The sequence below is a fragment of the Hemitrygon akajei genome, chromosome 8 (genome assembly GCF_048418815.1).
Source record: "Hemitrygon akajei chromosome 8, sHemAka1.3, whole genome shotgun sequence".
Taxonomy (NCBI): domain Eukaryota; kingdom Metazoa; phylum Chordata; class Chondrichthyes; order Myliobatiformes; family Dasyatidae; genus Hemitrygon; species Hemitrygon akajei.
In genome coordinates, this window is record NC_133131.1 from 50,248,911 (window position 1) to 50,275,044 (window position 26,134).

General features: G+C 40.3%; 1 protein-coding gene across 2 annotated transcripts in view; it reads left to right on the forward strand.

Annotated features, from left to right (window-relative positions):
* ankfy1 (ankyrin repeat and FYVE domain containing 1) overlaps positions 1-26,134 on the forward strand; it is a 93,355-nt gene that overhangs the window by 19,986 nt on the left and 47,235 nt on the right. The window contains exons 1-10 of one of the 2 annotated variants that reach the window (XM_073053828.1): positions 402-511; positions 1,856-1,979; positions 4,688-4,837; positions 8,247-8,412; positions 12,551-12,755; positions 17,338-17,406; positions 17,523-17,719; positions 21,368-21,465; positions 24,419-24,641; positions 25,839-25,937. In XM_073053828.1, the coding sequence (XP_072909929.1) occupies positions 1,872-1,979; positions 4,688-4,837; positions 8,247-8,412; positions 12,551-12,755; positions 17,338-17,406; positions 17,523-17,719; positions 21,368-21,465; positions 24,419-24,641; positions 25,839-25,937 (1,315 nt within the window). In that variant the 5' untranslated portion in view covers positions 402-511; positions 1,856-1,871. Of the gene's footprint in view, positions 1-401; positions 512-1,855; positions 1,980-4,687; positions 4,838-8,246; positions 8,413-12,550; positions 12,756-17,337; positions 17,407-17,522; positions 17,720-21,367; positions 21,466-24,418; positions 24,642-25,838; positions 25,938-26,134 lie in introns of those variants that run through there. The other variant, XM_073053827.1, reaches the window with a different exon arrangement.

A 26,134-nucleotide genomic window follows, 5' to 3' on the forward strand; every position in this document is an offset into this window, starting at 1 on the left:
TGTTCCAGTGGAGGTCTGTAGAACATGAGGTGACCACTAGTTATGGTCATCCCAGTCACAGGGAACACAAGTGTATTTTCCATAGAAGCTTTCAGCCTATTTAGCAATTAACTTTAACTTTCTCTGGTTGAAGTTTTGCTCCTGGCTTTTCTTGAGATAACTGATGATGCTTCTGCATATCTTGTTTGTGACTTGTCTTCAACTGCCCATTCAGTTATATAATCAAAAACATGAGAAAATGCCATGTTTTTGCATCATTTCTCCCTTGCTTTCAAGCTAATTCATGCCCTCTTTAAACACTCATTGATGGTTCTAAAAATGTATTTGAGCATTAAAAGTGTGAGTTAACAATGGACAGTGTTGATGCTAAATTACTTCCTTTGCATTCCCTTAAAGGCATTTCATATTCTATACTCCTAGTCTTTGGTATATTTGAAAATCTGATCATTTACTGTCTCAAGACCTTCTGTTTCCTGCACGTTATCAGGATAATGATACAAACCTGGTGAAGGTCAGCATCCTCTTTTGTAACATCCTTTCAGTACTGGGTCATGTAGTGTTTGTGTATTGCATTTACTTGCATGTGGTTCTTTTGTGCTCAAAATGATGTGGCCTTGTTCATCAGTTCTTAAGTTAGGTATGCTTTGACATATGTAAATGCATCTCTATAATCGGCTTCACAACTCACAGCAACGTACATTTACTTTGGCAGAAATCTACATGTTCAAAAGCACTAAGCTATGATTGCATATTTTATAAACAGGGACTCTGAAGTCTTGTGAAGTTATTTGTTGTTAAATCTCGCGCATCCCAAGATCAAGAAATAGTCCTGTTGCACTGATTTATTTTAACTTTACCTTGCCGTGCTCCCCCACTAGGGTCCTGTTCTATGCTTCCCTTTAAGTTTATCTGTTCTAGAAATGTTCTGGAATTTTTGGTCCTTCTTGGTGTCCACTTGTTTTTGGTATAATGTTTGTAAATTTTGAGTTATTTCTGGTGGCTTCTATATCATTTTTATACTATTGAAATTATGCATAATGTTCAATTGTAGTGTAACTGAGCTTAAAGAAGCTTAGTGTAGAAGTCCCCCTGAAGTTGTCCCCATTGATGTGTATGGCTTCATTACCTGATGATGTCAGCTGATGAATTTGTGATTTGCTACCCCGTGTAGATTAGGTTTCCAGGAAGTAAATGGTTTGCCTTGTTCTTACTTCTAAAAACTTCACATGTGTCTACTTTTAAGAGCTAGTTTTCATTTCTCCTTTGCACGTCCAGATTTTTTTCAGCCCTTGTCATTTACTTCCCAGGTTAAACTTTAAGATGGTTGATTTTCAAATCTAAGTGTAAGTAAATTATGGATAATAGTTGTGATAGTATTCATTCCTTTTGGCCATGACCAATCTAAATAATTCACAATTATGTTTAGTTAGTCTGCAATCCATTTAATTGTCCTGTGACTTCAATGTTCATCATATATCAATGATCTGATATTTTTTAAATCCATGCCTGCATTTCTCTTTTATCACTTTAAAAAAAAGTAAGGTAGGTCAGCTTTGAAAACTTTGACCAGAGGATGCCAATATAAAAGTTTGTGCTATGACATCTGGCATTTTTGTTCACTTTCTATTTTATTGTCCAATATTTCTGCACAGCTAAGATGCTGATACACCAGAAGGATCTACTCTTGCACTCAGAAGGATCTGCACTCTTGTTGAAATAAGCATGTATAGTGAATGTTGTAACCCACTATTGTAAGATGTTTGAATGCTAACCTCTTTATTGCTGGCAACTAAAATTTTTTTTGATATGTCCTGTACTCTTGAAGCAGAGACAGTAAATCTTTTCCTACTGACAGGTGTGAAAAGGGAGTAATGTCGATGGTTAACGTTAGGAACTGCATCCGGTTCTATCAGACTGCAGAGGAGCTGAATGCTGTTGCATTACTGAACTACTGTTCTGAAATCATAGCCAGCCATTGGGTGAGTCGCAGGATCACAATAGCTTGCATTATGTTTCATTGTCAATGTGGTGAAATGTCTTGAGATACTTAGCAAGAGAGATGCACTTAAGGTATAATGTTTATGTATAAGTTATGTTTTGTGCTACATCTTTAGAATAGTTCCAGATTTGACCTGAATATTTCTCAGTTATTAACAGTTTTTGACTTGGCAACAATTTAATGTTGCCTTTGCTGTGACATTAATAAACTTTGTGCCCATATCAAATAGGCGACATGAACATTCTTTGCCTCATTTCCCAAATTGGTGATGTGACCTACTGAAAATCTACTTTGGTTGTTTTAATTGTAGGGATTTGCTTTCTAGGAAATGGGACATTTTTGGACAACATTACTTTCTCGTAAGGTGCAATTTAGGAATAGAATTTTTCATCAATGAAGTATGTAATATTGAAGTGCAATTATGGAAAACTGGTTGTTTGAAGTTTACTTTGGTATACCTGATGAGTGAATGGTGGGTGCTGGATATGACTTTATTAACTTGAATTCACCCAGAAATTTGCTTCAAATCTTAGAGTGTTTGCAGAATTTTCACTGTAAATTGGAGATTGAATGGCTTTTTTGGCCCCACATTAAATTTTCAGTGAGCCACGAGGGAATCAGTTTGAACTTGTTTGCTGAAGTAGTTCATTTCCATTATAAAAGTGGTAACTGTAGTTTTGCCTTCCATATCCCTCAAGGGAAAGATTGTGTTTGGATGAAATGCAGGATTAAAATGGTCTTTGACTTCTCAATTTGGACATAAGCCTTTGATGGTATTGGCCCCTCCCCTGTGTTGTAGCCAAGTTGGTCTTTTAATATGTATTTTATTTTAGTTATTAAATTATTCCTTCACTTGCTATTGCAGGACCTTGTGGCAACAAATTCTTTGCCATTATCTTCCAGTTTAATAGTAAGATAGTTTTTTAAAAAATCATTGTGATGAGTTGGATGCAGGATAGACTAGTATTTTAATGGTCCAGTTAGATTAATAACGTCATCTAGTGGTGAGCTTGGGTTACATTTCCCACCCTGATTTGGCATTGTGAAATGTGTAACCCAACTGAGATGCAGACAAAAACAATGCTGGGGAAAAACTCTTAGCAGGCAGCATCTGTGGAGAGCGTTAGTACTTTGCTTCAATGTGTAAGTGACTGATTTACAATATCTGTAGTATTTTTCTTTTGCAATATTAGACTGCAGGAAAACATTGTTATCAATGCATTTACTTTCACCTTCAGAGCCCATGTTACTTTAACTATTCCTTAAGTAAAAGAATCTGGCCATAGATGCTATATTTTTTGTAGTTTCTTGCAAAATAACCTGAGAAATCCAATTCTAGCCTCCATAGCAGTAGAATTTTGTTCCATTTAGCATCAAATGTTGGATTGCAGTGTTAGATATTCCCATGAAAGACTTCTCTACTTGTGTCTATCCACTGAAGTCAATGATCTTTCAATAAAAAATGTTACTGTTTTACTTCATAAATAGTAATAAATTAATTGGTTCCTGATCTGGCCTTTTCTCAGCAATTTCATTTACCCCAATCCACGTTTCCATTCCCTGGGATAGGTCACCATTCATTATCTGCTCATTGATCAATCTCCTTCTTACTAATTTGGTATGATTCTGTGCCTTTGCATGTCTTCTGTAAAGCTTTCATTGTTTTTCTAAAGTAATTTTCCTCACCCATGGCATCTACAGAATGAGAATTGTCCTTTGTGATTGATGAATAGAAACGTAATTTGCAGAAAACTTTGAGAACTGAATGGAAAATTGCACCAAACATGTTATAAAACAGTCATCAGCGTTCTCAACTGCATTTAAGGGTTGCAATCAATAAAAGGGAATTAACATCCATTTTAAAAGTAAAATTTTGCTTATTGAGCTAAGATTATATTTTGAAGAATGATTATAATATTCTGTCTTGGTCAGTAGAAAACTATCCCTATGCTAGGAATCCTGATTGTAACAAACTTCGTCTAGGTTCTGAACTCCATTACTCAGCCAGGTAACTGTAGAATAGTGACTGTTAAATAAGTGCTTTTTAAATGAAGGATGTGGATAGAAGCAGCAAAAGGCCCTGTGTTTAGAAAAAGCAGGATTTGTCAGATTTGACCTAGGACTGAATCGAATGTTTCTTGAAACTGTTCATCAGAACCAACTGGCATTGATCTAAAATACTAGCTATTTTTCTCTGCAGTTGCCACTTGACCTGTTCAACATTTCTAGTTTTGTTTTTATTCTGCATCAGTAATCAGTGCCCAGATCAGGTACAGGGTGAAGGGCTTTCATGACCAGACCTGTCCACTTAACTTCCTCACTGCTTTTTCCTTGGAATATTTTGTCACAAAAAGACTATTTGTCGTATTTGTTTAGTAGTAACTATTCTGAAGATAATAGGCCAGTTGCCAAAAGTGGAGGGAATAAAGTTGGCAGTGTGCGTGAGGCTGGAACAGAGAACATTACAAGCAATTTGGATATGAGAACTTAAAATTGCGTCAATGAAGATTACAATGTCAAAGCATTTTCCATTGCACCTTTCAAAAATATTGGCTTTCTGTTGTACAACAATGTAATTAATGCTGTCATTAATTTTGTTAATCACTCAACAGCCTTAAAAATAGTTGCTTTGATTGTTTGTCTATTGGCCCATGTTGGCTACTAAAAGCTGTTTCTGTATTTATCCAGGATGACCTGCAGAAGGATGATTTCAGCAGCATGACTGCTCCTTTATTATACAAAATGATTAAATCAAAAACAGAATATCCTTTGCATAAAGCTATCAAAGTGGAAAGAGAAGATGTTGTATTTCTCCACCTTATTGCAATGGATTCTCAGGTAGAAGTAACAGCTGTTAACTAAAGTGCTTTCTGCAGTGCCATGATATTGGTGCTTATCTTAATTCTCAACCTTATATATTGTAACATTGAGCAATCTTGTCTGGTTCATTGTATGCTAGCTGAAAGGAGTGCATTTTTGCTGTAGCCTTCAAGATGAGCTGCATCTGCAGCAGATGTTTGGTGGCATACAGGTCTCGAGAGCAGTGAGGCAGCAGGTCTAAATTGCACCAAAGTTTAATCTTGACCTTGGCTGCTGTCTGTGGCGTTTACCCGTGGTTTTTACCAGTTCCTCTGGTTTCCTCCCACATACCAAAGAAATGCAGGTTTTCAAGTTAATTAACTACAAATGATCACTGCTTAGGTGATTGGTAGAATTGGACCAGTGGGGGTAGTGGGGTGGGGAAGGGGGTGATAGGAATGATACGAATGTGACATGTGTGCAAGTGGGTGCTTGATGGTTGGTGAAGACTGAGTCTGCAGAAGGGCCTGTTTCTGTGCTCTGTGATTCAAAGTTGTTAATGATGTATGGGATTTAACTCTGTACAAATGAAACTTCTGAAGAGAAAACAGCCTTGAAAGCAATTTTACTAAGAATTTCTCAGGCTTGCTTATCTTCGAGACCTACTTATTTCTGTTCTGTGGTTAAAATACTCCCATTATTTTGCATAATATCCTGGGTTATTGGTAATCAGTCTGTTTAGTTTATTGGATTTTGCTTAAAAGTTACAAATTGTGGAGTACATATAACTGGTGAAAAGATTTCAGATTTATTTATTGCATGTACATTGATTGTGTTAACAACCATCACACCTAAGGATGTACAAATGAAATGGAGCTCATTTTGGGAATAAATATTTGCCTCTTTTTAAAGGGATTGCCTGAGTGCATCAAGTGTGTGTTTAGTAACAGCACCAAAAACAAATCTGGCCAATTTCATTTTGTAGTGTAAAGAATTTTTTTCTTGTTTCTCGCATCCCACTACCACACGCTCTTTTAGAAAGTGGACTCCTGAAGCTGAACAGGCCCTGAGAGACTGCTTCGGTACTACTAACTGGGATGTACTGCAAGGGGGGCTCTGTGGGGGTGTTGAGGAGGTCACTGAATGCACAACGGACTATATTAACTTTTGTGTGGATGCAGTTGTCCCTGTTAGAACTGTTCGCTGCTATCCCAATAATAAGCCCTGGATCACTAGTCACATCAAAGGCCTCCTAAACCAGAAGAAGAGGGCCTTTAAAGATGGTGATCGGTTGGAGCTTAAAAGAGTTCAGAAGGAACTCAGAGTACAGATAAGGGGGGCAAAGGAGCAGTATAGGAGGAAGCTAGAACAAAAGCTGCAGAAAAAAAGCATGAAGGAGGTGTGGGATGGGATGAAGATCATCACCGGATGCGGTGCAAAGTGGGGGGCGAACATAAGTGGAGATGTGGAGAAAGCGAACCAGCTGAACAACTTCTTCAACAGGTTCGACAGCTCAATCTCATCCTCACCGCAGTAATCCAGGCTTACTTCCCTCACAGGAAAATAGCCACTCACAGGAGACCTTGCCCACGCCCAGGATTACGGCTGCACAGGTGGAAGGTCAACTGAGGAAGATCTGTACCAGCAAGGCGGCTGGACCGGATGGAGTTTCCCCACGATTACTGAGGGCCTGTGCGACTGAGCTGGGAGAACCACTACAGCGCATCTTCAACATGAGCCTGGAGCAGAGAAGAGTACCCAGACAGTGGAAAACATCCTGTATTGTCCCGGTACCGAAGAAACCACAACCAAAGGAGTTGAATGACTTCAGACCTGTTGCCTTGACGTCGCACGTGATGAAGACCATGGAGCGGCTGATAATACAGAATCTGAGGCCACAAACCAGGCACGCCCAGGATCCTCTTCAGTTTGCATATAAGGAGAAGGTGGGAGTGGAGGATGCCATCACGTATTTGCTGCACAAATCACTCTCTCACCTAGAGGGGGTCAGTTGTGCTGTGAGGATTACATTCCTTGACTTCTCTAGTGCCTTTAACACCATCCAGCCCAAGATCTTAAGGCACAAACTAACGGAGATGGGAGTAGACTCTCACATGGTGGATTGGATAGTGGACTACTTGACAGATAGACCTCAGTATGTGCGGTTGGGAGACTGTAGGTCTGACACGGTGGTCAGCAGCACAGGAGCGCCGCAGGGAACCGTACTCTCTCCGGTCCTGTTCACCCTGTACACATCAGACTTCCAATATAACTCGGAGTCCTGCCATGTGCAGAAGTTCGCTGATGACACGGCCATAGTGGGGTGTGTCAGGAATGGACAGGAGGAGGAGTATAGGAAACTGATACAGGACTTTGTGATATGGTGCAACTCAAACTACCTGCGTCTCAATATCACCAAGACCAAGGAGATGGTGGTGGACTTTAGGAGATCTAGGCCTCATATGGAGCCAGTGATCATTAATGGAGAATGTGTGGAGCAGGTTAAGACCTACAAGTATCTGGGAGTACAGTTAGACGAGAAGCTAGACTGGACTGCCAACACAGATGCCTTGTGCAGGAAGGCACAGAGTCGACTGTACTTCCTTAGAAAGTTGGCGTCATTCAATGTCTGTAGTGAGATGCTGAAGATGTTCTATAGGTCAGTTGTGGAGAGCGCCCTCTTCTTTGTGGTGGCGTGTTGGGGAGGAAGCATTAAGAAGAGGGACGCCTCACGTCTTAATAAGCTGGTAAGGAAGACGGGCTCTGTCGTGGGCAAAGTACTGGAGAGTTTAACATCGGTAGCTGAGCGAAGGGCGCTGAGTAGGCTACGGTCAATTATGGAAAACTCTGAACATCCTCTACATAGCACCATCCAGAGACAGAGAAGCAGTTTCAGCGACAGGTTACTATCGATGCAATGCTCCTCAGACAGGATGAAGAGGTCAATACTCCCCAATGCCATTAGGCTTTACAATTCTACCGCCAGGACTTAAGAACTTTTTAAAAGCTATTATTAATGCTTTTTGAGATAGTGATTTAGATGCATATCATATTTTTTTACTGAGTTAAGTATTGTATGTAATTAGTTTTGCTACAACAAGTGTATGGGACATTGGAAAAAAGTTGAATTTCCCCATGGGGATGAATAAAATATCTATCTATCTATCTATCTATCTATCTATCTATCTATCTATCTATCTATCTATCTATCTATCTATCTATCTATCTATCTATCTATCTATCTATCTATCTATCTATCTATCTATCTATCTATCTATCTATCTATCTATCTATCTATCTATCTATCTATCTATCTATCTATCTATCTATCTATCTATCTATCTATCTATCTATCTATCTATCTATCTATCTATCTATCTATCTATCTATCTATCTATCTATCTATCTATCTATCTATCTATCTTCACTAAAGCATTTCATTCTATAGTTGCCAGGTAAACTAAATGAACTTGATGATAACGGAGAACTAGCCTTGGATCTGGCTCTCTCTCGACGACTAGAGAGTATTGCAACAACGCTGGTTAATAACAAAGCAGATGTTGACATGGTGGATAAGAATGGCTGGAGTTTGCTTCACAAAGCTATCCAAAGAGGTAAAGTGAAAGTGAACAATCAAAGGTCCATGCATTGATAGTTTAAATGTTTTCTCCAATGTTCAGCATGGTCTGTTGTGGAAATGATTTGTTTATCTGGAATTGGCTCAGTAGCATATTTTGCAAGTTATGAAGATGTGGATCTACTTATTTAGTATAAACCTATTTATACTGCAGCTGCAGAAACTATGTATATTATAACTGAAATAAAACCAAAATGCTAGAAACTTTGGGTATTCAGCAGCATGTGAGCAAGGGTGGAAAAAATGTACCGTAAATCTTTCAGGTTGTTCTCTTTATCAAAGCTGGAGAGATGATGGATACTAAATAAGTATGGGGGAGTGCAAGGGATAAGGGAAGCAGTATCAGGTGAGATTAAATGAAAAGGTGATTGGCAGTTGTGGATAAATTAAATCAAAATTGACCATTTTCAGTAGCTGTTTTTTAGGTTATGAATGGGGACAATGTTCTTGAATTGTTGTAATTGTAGAATGTATCAAATCTATAGGTCATTTCCTAGAGTTCAAGTTTTGTTGTTCCACCCAAAAACTGTTTTCTTCATCAATTCTGTTAATAGCTGATTTTGTTAAAAATTTGTTTACATAAACATTGTGTTCTGGCACCACACAGTGAAATAACACAAAATAATTCTGTGTGGTGGTTGTCTGTCGGGGTCCGAGGAAGACTAAACATTGTGCAGTCATCTGTGGATATGCACGTGGCTTCAGAGGCTGAAGGCCGAAGCACACATGCAGTTGCGGGTTGGACATGGAATGGCGGTTGTTGGAACAGGAGCATACACGGCTTTGTGGCGTCGGTCTCGTGCTGCTGCAAGGCGCTGATTTCGGTCATGCTCAAAGTCAGATGCGGCTTTTCTGGTCAGGGCACGTCATGCAGCCCTGTCGGCTGTGGACTCCTCAAGTTGTCGAGGCTGGAGGTCTGTCCATTTGATGTACAATTTCAGATTGTCTTTGAATCTTTTTTTTTGGGCGGCCCTGATTGCGACTGCCATGCTCAAGCTCACTATAGAGCAGCTGCCTGGGATTGTTATTGCACCCATGCAGATCACATGGCCAGTCCAGCGTAGCTGGGCTTGGGGGACCTTGCCTCAATGCTTGTGCTGTTGGCTCTGTCAAGGACTTCCTGGCTGTTGATTTGGCCCTGCCATTGAATCCTCATGGATCGACTGCAGAGAGCGCATATGAAACTGCTCCAGCTGTTCAATGTGCCTGAGGTACAGGGTCCAGGTTTTGCAGCCGTACAGGAGAGAGGTGAGGACCACAGCCTTGTACACCTTGAGCTTGGTTGAAAGCTGAATGTCCTTGTGCTCCAGAACATTAACACAGAGTTTCCCAAGTGCCTGGCTGGCTTTCTGGATCCTTGCTATGATCTCTTTGTCAAGGGATCCGTCACTGGACATGGTGCTTCCTAGATACTTGAAGCTCTCCACATTCTTCGGGACAGTGCCATCGATGGTGATGCATGGCTGAGGAGGGTGACTGTTTGGTGCAGGTTGTAGGAGAGCTTCTGTCTTACCGAGGCTGATTGTCAGGCCGAACAGCTTTGAGGCTGCGGAGAACTTGTCAACATTCGTCTGCAGGTGGTTCTCCTGGTGGGCCATGAGGTCACAGTTATCAGCAAACAGAGCTTCAGTGATGAGCCTCCTCAATGTTTTGGTTTTCGCGGCAAGGCGTCTCAGGCCAAACATCAATCCACCTAGGCGATATGTAAATACCCAGGTCTAGGTCTTTAACAGCATGCTTCAGCATTTGGGTGAAGAAGAGGTTGAATAACACTGGTGCTAGAATGCTTCATGCCATTTGAGATGTTGAAAGTTGCAGATGGGGAACAACCTAAGAACACTTCTCCTGTCGTGCCATCGTGGAGCAGGCAGATGAGTGTAGTGAATTTCTGCGGGCAGCCAAGCTTTCTAAGGATGAGCCACAGCACGTTACTGTTGACTGAGTCAAACGCCTTCGTCAAATCAATCAAAACAGGGCATAATGTTCTGTTCCAGGCACTTCTCCTGTATCTGTCTCACTGAAGATCATGTCGACAGTGCTGCATTGCGACTCGGGAAGGTTCTCTTCTGACACTGTTGGAATCGGTCTGTTAAGGGTGATGTGGGCAAGGCTTTTTCCGGCAATGGAAAGTAGCGAGATGCCTCTGTAGTTCCCGCAGTCAGTCTTTGAACCTTTATTTTGTAGAGGGCTATTATCGTTGCGTCTCTGAGGTCAGGAGGCATCTCTTCTTCCCAAATGCTAGTCAGGGTGTTGTGGAAAGCCTCAAGTGATAACTTGCTGGGTGCATGGGAGGGGTAACGCTTCTAGATAGGGGGCTTGTCACACTCCTTAGAGTGGCTCGTCATCTGTTGGTCCCCACCAACGCCCAGCTCTCACCTGTGGCTCCTCATAGCTGTTTGCATGCGACAGCAGCCACACCCCAGGCAATGGCTTCAACTGGCTGGCTAAACCAGGTGTAGGTAGCCAACGGGTCTGAATTCTGTGTGATGGTTATTTAATAACCCAAAATTGCCAATAGCACAGTAATTATGGTAACTGATGGTAAACCCAGATCTGCTTTACAAGATTCTTTTAAAATACCATTGTCCACTTTGAATCAAACAAATTCAACGGTCGGGCTGCACTGGAGAATTAAACTCCAGTGATTCTTTAGTATCCTTCAGAGATATATTAGTAAAGACCAGCTCTGGAGTAGCCTGTATGTGGCTCAGAACAACTGAAAATGGTTGCTTCAGTTTTGTATTACCATTTTCTGAGCAGAAGAGGATTGGAAGATCCTTTTGTACCTCATTTTGTGGTGTTCTTTGCATTTTTCAATTACTTGTAGAATGCGGGTGTTGCTGGCAAAATTGTAATGTTTTTGCTACCTGTTACTGTCCTTGAAGTAACCTGCCACCTGGAGTTTCATCATTTAGACCAAGTGAAGGAATGTTTCCAAGTTTAAATAGTGTGTGGCATGGAGCTTGCAGGTAGAATTTTCTTTCCACTTCAAAATGGTAACGCTTGCAGGTTTCAGAGATGCAATTGAAGAAATGCAAAAAGACAACTGGTTTGCACTTTTATCTCCAGAACTGCGAGCTATAAATACATTGAAAAGTTCTGATGCTTTTCTGACTGTTCAAGCTACCGTGAGTAATTACTGTCTATTTTTTCTTTACTACCTGAACAATTGGAACTTCTGGATGTTTTTCACAAATCATAAGGGCAAATCGAACTTTCCAATCCCCCTCCCCTCACCAGCAAAAAAATAAGCATCGGCACCTGCCACCATGCACTCAAGTGTGAGCAAAGCAACAGCAAAGACAAACTTGCAGTACCCCAAAGACTACCCCAAAGTAGTCATACCACAAGCTCTGTCTCCCTAATAAGGGAGAAAGAGGTGTCTCCGTTTCACAGCGAGAGGGAAGACATAACAAACAGCTCGCTGGTTTATGATGTTAGAAGTCAGTTGTGCCACTTTGTCCGAGCTCTGCCCAGTTCAGAAAATAAACCTATGGTTTGTAAGAAATAGAATGCTGAGTAATGACCATTCATGAAACCCCAAGAGTGGGTCCCATTCCCACGTAAGAACCTTAGTCAGCGTGTAACTCCAGCTCAAGGTCTTCAAAAGAAAGATGGAAATCGTGCTGTTTCCGAAGATGCAAGCAAAGGAGTCGCCGTTAGGCACCATTAACCCTCCTAAGTTCCTTTTCATTTCCGATTACAACTTTTTCAGTAGCACTTGTTTTGCTCCTTACCACAGTTATCTCAATTGCATAATCTTTGTCCTTTAGTTACTGTCAGTGTGCAGCTTTGAATTAAAATCAAAACCTTGAGGTTTGCACATTCTATTTCCTGTTTTAAACTCATTTAAACATTTTATCTTCCTCGTTTTTTGAAATGGTTCCTAGGCGTCCCATGGTAAACTTATGAAAGATATGCTGGAAAGACTTGATCCATTAGCGGCTCTGTAATGTATTTCCTGTAGTCTGGCCTTACGCAGCATTTGTTTAGTCACATTATGCTGTGATGTGTTTTAAATTTTTACAATCCTGCCAAGTAGTGATCTTGGGCATATTCATTAAGTGGTGTGTGGATTTGGAGCTAAATGCGTTTAATGTTTTGTTTTAACCTAGGTGATGAATTCTCTGCTAGCTTCTTGATTCGGAATGGTGCTTGTATAAATGCAGCTACATATGGTGAGCAGGAGACATCACTTCACCTTGTGGCCTCATATAGTCACAAAAGCCACTCGTCAGAAGCAATGACAGGAATGGCACATATTGCACAAGCACTTTTAGAAGCAGCTGCCAATCCTAATATGCAGGATAGCAAAGGACGGTGAGTAACCATTGAGATGATGGGTTTTTTGTTTGGGGAATGTTGCCCAGTGAGTGACGTCCAAAAGGATCATCGGAGGGTTGGGAAAAGAAGGCAAGAGAATATTCCAGATGCTCCCTGGTCTCCTTGTGTGATGGGCTGGAACCTACTGAGAATTACCAAAACTTAGTCTGTACTCTCAGCATTGAGAATTATGGAACTCCCATGTGGATTTAGAATTCCCAGACCAGCTGGGCTTCAACACTGGAGCACAAACCTGCTGCGTTGTTTTGTTTCAGCAGTTAGAAATTAGAATTGCGAGGAATGGCCGGTGAGGGATCTTGAATGCGGTGGAATGGCTACAGAGGTAAATGACAAATAGCAGATAAATTTGAAATAGTTCAATGTTTTTAATGGGTTTGGACTTTTAAATTAATTAAATGTTTCTTGAATGTTTCTGACTAGTTCTAACATTCAGAAACAAAATTCTTGATAGCTGACGAGGACCAAGGGAGTGCAGCTTAGCCAGCTAATGGGTGTCACGTATTTTACGAAAACGGCTTTTCTGGTTTACATGAGTGAAAAACATTGTTGTTCAAGGTTCTGACTCTAAAAAAACTTTTGCCACTTGGGATTGCACTGCACACATTAACACTATGGCATGATGTTTCTGTCACTAATTCTGTGATTTCAACATGGCCCTTGGTGAAAATGTGAAGAGCACAGACGCCTTGCTCTTCTCAGATGCAGTAGAGTTCAGAAGACAAACCTATGGTTTGTAAGAAATAGAATTTATATGCATGAAATATCCTGTAGTGTCTGCAGGAAATGGAGATGGATCCTAGTCATGATCACAAAACGTGAAAACAAACTGGTACGTTACAGTGTCCTGGCCAGTGCTTAGAGACAGTAAAGCTAAATGCAGCCATTACAAAGTTCATAGGGCAGAAGATTACTGTTTAAACTTTCTTGTCATTCCACACTGAGGAGCTGAAAGCTTTTTTAAAACCCTTTGGATAAAATGTATTGGAAATAAAAGTGCTGATATTCGTATAATGTGAATCTCATGAATAAATAGTGCATTATGTTTTATTCCACCTGGAATTTGCTCTCTGAGCTACACACCATCCTTTTTTGGCAAATGTATTGACCTTTGTTTGTCATGGCTGGCTCAAAATCTCAAAAACCCCCTCCCAAACAACATTTTGGGTACACCATGCCAAGGGTTGCAGTGGTTCGGGAAGGGAGCTCATCTCTAGAGCAGCTGGGAATGGGTATTTAAATATTGACTCTTTAAGCATGCACAATGATTCTTGGATGCTTTGTCCATTTTCCCAAATTTACAAAGGAAATTTTGTTTGGGGAGAGATGGTGCTACCAAGTGGCTAAAGTAAAGATCTGTGTTTACTTATACACTTGGCTGCCATTGTTTACAGTAGCTTTGAACAGTGCTTGCTACTGTGTTGTTGTATTAATATCTTTCATTGTGTTTATGTAATACTGAATCTGCTTTACAATTGGTTGCAGTGTAGATCATAAAGATATAGGAGCAGAATTAGGCCATTTGGCCTATCGCGACTGCTCTGCCATTTCATCGTGGCTGATCTGATTTTCCTCTCAGCTGTGTATCGCTTCATGCCTTGACCAATCAAAACTCTATCAACCTCTGCCTCAAATATACATTTAAAAACTTGGTCTCCAAAGCTACCCATGCCTGTGGCAAAGAATTCCACAGATTCACCACACACTGGCTAAAGAAATTCCTCCTCGTGTCTGTTCTGAAAGGACATCCCTCTACTCTGAGGCTGTGTCCTCTGGTCTTAGACTCTTCCATCATAGGAAGCATCCTCTCCACATCCACTCTATCAAGGCCTTTCACCATTTGATAGGTTTCAATGAGGTCACCCCTCATTCTTCTGAATTGCAGTGAATACAGGCCTAGAGTCACCAGATGCTCTTCATATGACAAGCCATTCAATCCTGGAATCAATTTTGTGAACCTCCTTTGAACTCTCTCCAGTTTCAGCACATCCTTTCTAAGATAAGGGGCCCAAACCTGGTCACAATACTCCAAGTGAGGCCTCACCAATACTTTATCAAGTTTCAACATTACATCCTTGCTTTTATATTCTAGTCCTCTTGAAATTAATGCTAATGTTGCATTTGCCTTCCTCATCACAAACTTGAACTGCAAATTAATCTGCATGAGGACCCCGCCCAAAGTCCCTTTGCAACTCAGTTTTTTGTATTTTCTCTTCATTTAAAAAATAGTCACCCTTTAATTTCTCCCACAGTGCATGACAATGTACTTCCCAACACTATTTCATCTGCCATTTTTTTTGCCCATTCTTCTAATCTGTCTGAGTCCTTAAGTAGCCCCTTTTCTTCCTCAAAACTACCTGCCCCTCCACCTATCTTCATATCATCTGCAAACTTTGCAACAAAGCCTTCAATTCCATCATCCAAATCATTGACATTTAATGCAAAAAGACCCCTGTGGAACACCACTAGTCACTGGCAGCCAGTCAGAAAAGGCTCATTTTATGCCCACTCTGTAGCTCCTGCCAATCATCTTTATCCATGCTGAATCTTTCCTGTAATACCATGGTTCGTAGTTTGTTAAAGGCCTTTTGAAATTCCAAGTACACAACATCAGGCAAGATTTTGCCTTGAGGAAACAGTGGCCTATTTTATCACTTGCTTCCAAGTACCCTGAGACCTCATCCTTAAAAATTGATTCCCAAAATCTTCCTAACCACTGAGGTCAGACTAACTGGCCTATAGTTTCCTTCCTTCCTTTCTTGAAGAGTGGAGTGGCACTTACAATTTTCCAGTCTTCCAGAGCCATTCTAGAATGTAGTGATTCTTGAAAGGTCATTACTAAGCCTCCATGATCTCTTCAGCCAAGATTTTCAGAACTCTGAGGTATACACCATCTGGTCCAGGTGATTTATCTACCTTCAGACCTCTCAGTTCCCCAAGAACCTTCTCTCTAGTTATGGTAACTTCACACATTTCATGCCCCTGACACCTGGAACTTCCACCATACTACTAGTGTCTTCCACAGATGTAAAATACTTACTCAGTTCGTCCACAGTTTCCATGTGCTCCACTAATACCTCTCCAGCATTGTTTTCCAGCGGTCTGATATCCACTCTCGCCTGTCTTTTATGCTTTATGTATCTAAAGAAATTTTTGGTATTTTATTAATACTATTGGCCAGCAAACTTCCATATTCCATCTTTACCTTCCCAATGACTTTTTTAGTTGTCTTCTGTTGGTATTTGAAAGCTTCCCAAACCTCTAACTTCCTACTAATTCCCACTGTAATACTGATGCATTTGACTTCAGCTTCTTCTCAAATTTCAGGGTGAATTCAATCATTTGCCCCTAAGGGTTTTTTTTTTACCTTAAGCTCTCTAATCAATTCTGGTTCACTGCACAACACCCAGTCCAGAATAGCTGATTCTCCAGTGGGCTCAACCATGAGCTGCTCTAAAAAGCCATCTTCTAGAAATTCCCCCTCCTATAATCCTGTGCCAACCTGATTTTCCCACTATACCTGCATATTGAAGTCCCCCATGACTATTGTAACAATGCCCTTTTGGCATGCCTTTTCCATCTCCCATTGCAATTTGTTGGCCACATCCTTACTACTGTTTGGGAGTATGTATACAACTCCCATCAGGGTCTTTTTACACTTGCAGTTCCTTAGGTCTATCCACGATATCCACCTTCTGACCCTATGTTACCTCTTTCTAATGATTTACTTTCAATTTTTTTACCAACAGAGCAATGCTGCCCCCTCTGCTTTCCTACCTGTCTTTTCGATACAGTGTGTATCCTTGGACATTAAGCTCCCAGCTACAATCTTCCAGCCATGATTCTGTGATGCCTACAACATCATACCTGCCTATCTGCAATTGTACTGCAATTTCATCTACCTTATTCTGTATACTGTACACATTCAGATAAACACCTTCAGACCTGTATCCACTCATTTCGATTTTGTCACACTATGCTCAACCTTTTGATTCCTAACTTTGTCTGAGGTCTTACAACATCTGCCTCACAGCCTCTCCAATACCTATTCTGGCACTCTGGTTCCCATAGCCCTGCAACTCTAGTTTATACCCCACTGTACAGCACTAACAAACCTTCCCACTAGGATATTAATTCCCCTCCAGTTCAGGTGCAAACTGTCCCTCATGTACAGGTCTCACCTTCTCTGGGAGGGTGCCCAATGATCCAAAAATCTTATGCCCTCTCTCCTAGAGGAAAACTTGTAGAGGCAGGGTTCCATTCAAGTTACGATGCTGTAGATGTAATTAGGAACTTCATTAGGTTAAATTGAGACTTCCTACTTCTGTGAAGATCATGTGAAGATCGTGAGCTAAATCTTAAAGATACTTGCTGTTCAACCAGTCACATGGAACTGTGGTTATTAAATCCTGTGGTGATCAATTCATAATGGAGGGATGCATTTGTTTCTGACTGAAACATGTGACATGAAATTCTGGGAATATTTGAAATATGCGACACTTCATTTATGAAGGCTTTGTATGGTAACTCCCTCAATGACTTCTGTTCCTTCCTTACACAGGACACCTTTGCACACTTCTATATTGGCAGGAAATGAGCATGTTTTCACACTGTTACTGCAGTCTAAACGGTAAGTATTTGATTAAACTTATCATTGCCTTCTAAATGGAACTTAAACTCTTCAATTCTGAAGTCAAGTTGTATTCCTTGGCAGATTCAGTGCCAATTTTTAAATGTTTGTTCTAGATGTGACTTGGAGCTGAAGGACCATGAAGGAAATACTGCACTGTGGTTAGCACTTCAGGATATAACAGTGGATTCTGATCAGTCAGTGAATCCATTTGATGATGTTCAGGTTGTGAATGGCACATCATTTGATGAGAACAGTTTGGCTGCAAAACTTATTAAATGGGGCAGTAATCCAGATGCTCCAGATGCAAAAGGTAAGGAAAGTTGGAGATAATATTAGATGATTATGATTAGCAAACACCAGAGGGCATATGTACAAAATTAAGGGAGGGAAGTTTAGGGGAGACATCAGGGGTAAGTTTTTTACACAGAGGGTTGTGAGTGCCTGGAATGACTTGCCAGTGATGGTGGTGGAGGCTAAAACATTAGGGGTATTTAAGAGCCTCTTGGACAGGCACATGGATGAAAGAAAAATGGAGGGTTATGGGGTAGTGTGGGTTTAGTACTTTTTTTTAAAGGATTATATGGGTTGGCACAACATGGAGGGCTGAAGGGCCTGTATTGTGCTGTAGTGTTCTATGGTTCTATGATTGGAGCTCCTAAAGTCATTCTGGTATGACCAAGTCATTTCCAATGCGAGGACCTCGAGTTCATGCATCAAGGACTTAGTTCGGCGTTTATACAGTACTGTGCTAAAGTCTTAGGCTTATTTATGTAACTAGGCTGCCTAAAACCTTTGCACAGTACAGTATGTTATTTCTTTCCCATTACCAAATAACACTTAATACTACTGAGTTAATATAAAGCTAAATACTCTTGTTTCCCAACCACCCTCCCATTTTAACTAATATACAGCACCCCACTTACTATATATCACAGTACTTACTGTACTTGTGCTGCTTGCCTGAATAAGTACAATGTTTGGCACACAGGCTAAGCAGTTTACTTGAAATCTATCTGCCCTCAGGTTCAAAAATCTAGCTGTTTTCATTGGTGAACTGTGACTGCAGTAGATTTCTGTAGAATGTGTAGTTTCCCCTTGCATTGCACAAGGAATGCTCAATCAACAAAACTCAATTTTACTCTCTCTATATTGTTGCTAGACAAATTTATTATTCTGTGAAATTTATTGTATATACTTCAACACATGAATTTCATGGTATGAGACCTGGTAGATAAGAGAGGGCAGTATATGTTGCTTTGATGTGAAATTAGAATTAAACTTCAGTGTTATATTAGCAGATTTTCCAAGTTTTTTAATTTTATTCCTATTAATGTTCCAATACATTTTTAATTCACATTTCTTAGATATTACATAGTATAATTTTTCACCAACACCAGTAAATTTTAAGGCACTGTACAAAATGTGACTCCTGAATTTTAATGGATTAATGACACGCAGGGCCCAGTAACCCAGGTATCAAACTGCTGGGATTTCCAATAGTTAAATAATGCAATTTTGAGATTTTCTGTAAAACAAACATAAGTGTACAATTATAAATAACATCTATGTTCCCCAGAATTGTTCTGAACACCTAGGAAGAAGTCCTCCATTTGAGTTGTCTTGGGGTTGTCCAAGAAGCCAGTTACAAGCTTTCTTAATGTGTCACTGCAGGTGACCACTGAATTAAATGGGCATTGTGGGTTGGTTACATTCCTGGAAAATGGTTTGCGTCGCTTTTTTTTTGTAATACAATGGCATATAATTTATTTGTGCATCGAAGCAACTCTTTAAAAAATGTTTAATTACCTTCTATTTATGTGACAGTGAATTTTATTCTACAGCTCAACTTTTTCGAGATTTTTGAATTCTATGAAAGCTAATGGCATGCTGGCTTTTATAACAAGAGGAATTGAGTATAGGAGTAAAGAGGTCCTTCTGCAGCTGTACAGGGCCCTGGTGAGACCCCACCTGGAGTATTGTGTGCAGTTTTGGTCTCCAAATTTGAGGAAGGACATTCTTGCTATTGAGGGAGTGCAGCGTAGGTTCACAAGGTTAATTCCCGGAATGGCGGGACTGTCATATGTTGAAAGATTGGAGCGACTGAGCTTGTATACACTGAAATTTAGAAGGATGAGAGGGGATCTGATTGAAACATATAAGATTATTAAGGGATTGGACACACTGGAGGCAGGAAGCATGTTCCTGCTGATGGGTGAGTCCAGAACTAGAGGCCACAGTTTAAGAATAAGGGGTAGGCCATTTAGAACAGAGATGCAGAAAAGCTTTTTCACCCAGAGAGTGGTGGATATGTGGAATGCTCTGCCCCAGAAGGCAGTGGAGGCCAAGTCTCTGGATGCATTCAAGAGAGAGTTAGATAGAGCTCTTACAGATAGCGGGGTCAAGAGATATGGGGAGAGGGCAGGAACAGGGTACTGATTGTGTATGATCAGCCATGATCACAGTGAATGGTGGTGCTGGCTAGAAGGGCCGAATGGCCTACTCCTGCACCTACTGTCTATTGCCTATAAAAGTGCTTTACAAAATGGCAATAACACCTAGGTTGGTTGTACTTTATAAAGTTGGAATGGGGTCTCTTCAAAAAGCGAGTATCATAGAATGTCAATGTTAAACGTCTACTTCATGATTGGAATAAATTGTAGAGGAGTCCACACAGTGATATGGATTTGTTCTACTTTTGTGTAACTGCTCTACAAGCTTTCATCTGTTCTGAGGGAATTAACTATCTATTTCTTTGGTTGCTTCTGATATGTATAAATTATATTTTGAAGATTGCTACCTTAAATAACAGTGCAAAATTGAAATATATCCAAGTCGAGAACGTTGAGATAAATTTGAGAATTTTCTTTATTCCCCAGATCAGTCCTTCACTTGTGTGTATGGCTTGGCATCGACTGACTGCAGGAGTACCATACAAGATTTAGAACGTATAAGACTTTTAGATGCTTTAATGAATAGCACTGAAATGTAGTTAAATAACAACACACACAAAATGCTGGTAGAACACAGCAGGCTAGGCAGCATCTGTAGGGAGAAGCGATGTCGACGTTTTGGGCCGAGACCCTTCGTCAGGACTAACCGAAAGGAAAGATAGTAAGAGATTTGAAAGTAGAGGGGGGAGGGAGAAATGCGAAATGATAGGAGTAGACCGGAGGGGGTGGGATGAAGCTAAGAGCTGGAAAGGTGATTGGCGAAAGTGATACCGAGCTGGAGAAGGGAAAGGATCATGGGACGGGGGGGGGAAAGCACCAGAGGGAGATAGAGAACAGGCAAACAACTAAATATGTCAGGGATGGGGTAAGAAGGGGAGGAGGGGCATTAACGGAAGTTAGAGAAGTCAATGTTCATGCCATCAGGTTGGAGGAACAACACCTTATATACCGGCTGGGTAGTCTCCAACTTGATGGCATGAACATTGACTTCTCTAACTTCCGTTAATGCCCCTCCTCCCCTTCTTACCCCATCCCTGACATATTTAGTTGTTTGCCTGTTCTCCATCTCCCTCTGGTGCTCCCCCCCCCACCCTCCTTTCTTTCTCCTGAGGCCTCCCGTCCCATGATCCTTTCCCTTCTCCAGCTCGGTATCACTTTCGCCAATCACCTTTCCAGCTCTTAGCTTCATCCCACCCCCTCCGGTCTACTCCTATCATTTTGCATTTCCCCCTCCCCCCTCTACTTTCAAATCTCTTACTATCTTTCCTTTTGGTTAGTCCTGACGAAGGGTCTCGGCCCGAAACGTCGACATCGCTTCTCCCTACAGATGCTGCCTAGCCTGCTGTGTTCTACCAGCATTTTGTGTGTGTTGTTGTTTGAATTTCCAGCATCTGCAGATTTCCTCGTGTAGTTAAATAAGTTAGTTTATAGTCAGTGTAACTTCCTAACTGTTCTTTTGGAGATGCACAACACAGTGAACTGCATTTAACTCTTCAAATCTGTTGTAGGAAATTGTTTGACGCAAAGGGCATCAGAGGTTGGAAATGAAGCTGCTGCACTTTTCCTGGTTGCTCATGGGGCCAAAGTTAATCACGCCAATCAGTGGGTGAGTGTTTGAAGCTAATGGCGTTCAAGGAGGTTTCTTCCATTTATAATGTATTAAGGCAATAAATAGTATTGGAGAAATCTCAAATATTAAAATGCTACAGCATATTAGCCCACATTTGATTGTTAACTTTTGTTCTATGCAATTGTGTGATACAAAGCAATCAAAGTATTTTATGGAAATGTCTCATGGCTTCAACACATTTATCTAAGCATATATCGCAAGGTTCAAGGGCAGCAGCATATGTCCTGCTGTTATAAAACTATTGAGTGGTCCCTTAGTACAATAAGATGGAATTTTTTTTTTCAATCTTTTTATTGATTTAAAAATAAAGTGTGTATACAAGCAGGAGGAGAATATCTTGGATATATGTCAATAGCAGTACATACAGAAAATAAACAATATCAGAATTACACATAGTGTTGATCTACAAAGTGTAAATAATAAGTAGAATGTATAATTCTCCTCTTATCAATTTATGAAGAAAGGAAGAACTATTAGAAACTTTTATATAATAGAAAAGAAAAACACTAAACAGAAAAAAGGACTGGGCAGTCCATCCTGAGAGAAAAACCAAGAGAAAAGAGACTCCCTGATCAAATCCAAAGTTCTGAAAAAATAGCTGGAAGAGAATCAGTACAAAAATCAGATCATATGAAAATATTGAATAAAAGGTCGCCAGATTTCTTCAAATTTAAAGGATGTATCCAATGTCTGACTTATTTTCTGTAGACTTAAACAGGATGTGATAGAGGAAAGCCAATAAAAGGCGATAGGAGGGTTAGGGTCCTTCCATTTAAGTAAAATGGCTTTCCCAGCCAATAAGGTTGGAATGGAATCTTGAGCTCACAATCTACCTTGTTATGACCTTGCACCCTCTTGTCTACCTGCATTGCACTTTCTCTGTAACTGTAACATTTTATTCTGCATTTTGGCATGGATTTACCTTGTACTACCTCAGTACACTGTTGTAATGAATTGATCTGTGGTAGGCAATACAAGTTATTCACTGTAGCTTGGTGCACGTGCCAATTATAAACCAGTTTACCAATTTAGTTTACTATTTACCTTTGCCAAAATGAATATTCTGTAATGATGTTCCACATAGTGTCATGAGGAAAAAAGGCAATCTAAGTTTTGACATGCATCTAAGTTTATCGTGTGTCTAGATTGGGATACAAGGGGTAAAATTTTTCAAGAATTCTTTCCCTGATTTGATTTTGTTTTTGTTTTACTTTGAATCCGTTGACAATAATACACAGTTTGATTAAGATGGGTAGGTTAGTTTGGGCCCAGTACTAAGAACTCCTTACGAAGGAAGGAACCAAAAATTGAAGATGTTTTAACCTTTCCAGTTGACTATAAAATTGTTAAAATATTTCTTTCTATGTAGATTTCCTGTTGACTATTCCAAAATATTTCCACCTTATAAGTGCCTTGATATTGGCTCCATCATTGAGTTATTTTGCCCTAACTGAAAACTCTGGCTTTGGCAAGATTGGAAAAGTCTTGCCTCTACTTCAAATTTTTTAACTACTTATGTGGTTACATGATTCTTGCACATTATAAAGTTGGAATTTTGTAGCCAGTTAGTTATGCACTGCAAATCTCTTGCGTTACACCATGGTAACACAGGTAGACAGGCGGTGAAGGTGTATGGCATACTTGTCTCGCATGTTACAGCTGTACAAGATGTTGGTGAGACTGCATCTGGAATTTTGTGTGCAAATCTGATTGCCATGCCAATTGAAGAATGTCATTAGGCTAGAGAGGGTGCAGAAAAGATTCATAAGGAAAGGTTGAGTTTTAAGGAGAGACTGGATAGGCAGGGACCGTTTTCCCAGGAGCATGGGAGGCTGAGGTGGTGACTTTGTAGAGACTTATAAAATTGTAGATCACTACAGCTCAGAAACTGGCCTTTCAGCCCATCTAGTCTTGTCTATCAGTGTCCATTTAGGTATGTACTTTTATTAAAAATATATATCGAAGAGTAACAACTTTTAGTAAAAGCTGTTCTTTTAACCAGCTGAATAGATTAGATGAAGGACATGGTCTTTATTTTCCCCGGCAGGGGAGTCCAAAGCTAGAGGATATAGGTTGAAGTTGAGAGGAGAAAGATTTAAAGGGAATCTGCAAGGGAGATTTTTCCCCACACGAGATGTTAAGTTTGTTATTAGCTGACCAGGGAAGCAGTAAAGGGGATATTTAGGATAGGAAAGGTTTAGAGGGATATGGTCCAGTTCCAGGTAAAGAGGACCAGCTCAGGAAAGCACCTTGGTAAACATGGACTGGTTTTACATGCTGTATGACTGTGACCATCCAGTCTGCCAATGCAGCGTTTTCTGCATTCTCTCCCAAAATGGGGAAAACAAAAGAGATCGGTCTGAATTATTTCATTGTATTTATACAAGGCTGGGTTGTTGTGAAGTACTTTGAAGTGATAGCAGACCAGCTGATGAGGAAAGGACTCTGATTTAAAGTGATTGGCACAAGACTAGGGAATGGGAGGGAGCAGACTAATTAACATAGTTACAAACTGCAATGAACGACCTGAAGGGGGAGGTACTGGAATTGTTTTCAAATGGGAATCTATATTTAAGAGAAGAAAAATCTAGGGAACATGGGAGGGTCTAATTAGCCTTTGATTCATAAGCTAAATGGTTTCCAGTACTACGAGATTAATTGAAAGGTTTGTGTCTTTGCAGGCATACTACAAAACTGTCTAGATTACTGGAATACTGGTCAAAAATTACTGGAATATTAGTTGAGACCAGTAGATGAAGAAACTTTTGATTACTTGTTAACATTTCCAAAATTAACTGATTTAAATTTTGATTGGAAAAAGCAGAACTAACTTAGTGTTTCCCCTCTCCCCCCCCCACCCCCACCCCCCACTACGTTATGCTGGGTTATTGGCTATTTTCCTACCTCCATCCACATCTCTGTATCCTAGGGTGAAACACCACTTCACACGGCCTGCCGATATGGCTTGGCAAACCTTACCGTGGAACTGTTACAACATGGAGCAAATCCCAACGTCCAAACAAAGCAACCACTTCCCACTGGTACCAATCTGTCTCCAGATACTGCTGATGGCCTTCACCTGCAGACTCCACTTCACATGGCAATAGCAAACAATCATCCGGATGTCGTATCTGTGATACTGGAGCAGAAAGGTAGGTTTGTTTTGTCACTGCACCTGGTTTATCTCCAATCTAAGATATCAATGTGGCTTCAAATTAGCACGTCAACAACATCAGACATTAGTAATTGCCTCTCTCACTGCACCTTTGTTTCACTTTCCTCACCTTGGCTTCGGAAACTAATTTTGACAGATCTGCTGAAATTTTGTTTATTCTCAGTGTACAGCATTATGAACTCTGTGAATAGCATAAACATATTGGAGTATAATCGCATTCTAGCCATTGGTTGTATTCATCTAAATTCACACTGGTGGCAAATGCCAGTGGGTACAGCTAGCAACTGATACACTCACACCAGGAAATCTGCAAATGCTGGAAATTCAAGCACACACACAAAATGCTGGTGGAACGCAGCAAGCCAAGCAGCATCTATAGGAAGAATAGCATCTTCGTCAGGACAAAGGGTCTCGGCCCGAAACGTCGACAGTGTTTCTTCCTATAGATGCTGCCTGGCCTGCTGCGTTCCACCAGCATTTTGTGTGTGTTAACTGATACACTCCCTCATTTAGCGCTAATAGTAAATTTTAAATATTGAATTTTTATAGGAGTTACCTCAAATAAAAGTAAGTTGTTAGTTGAGGTCCATTTTATGTGCTGATTTCCTTGCTTTTTGTTGAATTCAGTGCAGCTGAATTGAGAAGGGCAGATACAACCAATATTCTTGCACTGGCAAACAGAGACAATCTTCTCCCTATGTATTCAATACTGTAATTACTAGTGTGTAACCCCAAAAATAGTTTTATGTCAAAACTGCCATGTCTGCATGAGCACTATGGATAAAACAGAGCGAAGTCACACTCCTATGTACAGTGCTAAACTTGCTAGTGGCTGTCAAATGTAAAATTATCCCAAACCACCTTACCCTGTGCTCCTGACAACTCTTGCATTCATGTACCTAATTTCCCTTTGATTTCTTTTGTCATTTACCAATACTAAGGGCTTCATAGAGTAGAGGCAAGTGTGGCCAGCACCGTGCTGTCCTCCAAGTCCTTACTTGTGAAATATTTTGGGGATTGTAACATGGCAACCAGAGGGGCAACAACCTTCACTGTTTTTCTATTCAAATGAGATAACCTAATTATTTAGATTAAGTCAATTGAATACATCTGAACCTTATTTGGAAGGTCTGTGATTGAAATAAAACTAATTTTGTTCTTTTAATCAATGCAGCAAATGCACTTCATGCAGCCAGTAATCTGCTGATTATCCCTGACTTCAGTCTCAAAGATTCCAGAGATCAGACTGTCCTAGGACTGGCTTTGTGGACAGGTAACAGAATGCTTTGCTTTCCATATACTTTTTCATTAGACTTGTTTACTTTCTAGAAATTAACTTCGTTTATTGTCATCTGACTGTACAGTACATATATACAACCAAACAAAACAATATTACTCTAGACTATGGTGTACCCAGAAAACACACATTACACAGCACGTAAACAAAATATTACCACAAACAGTTTAGAG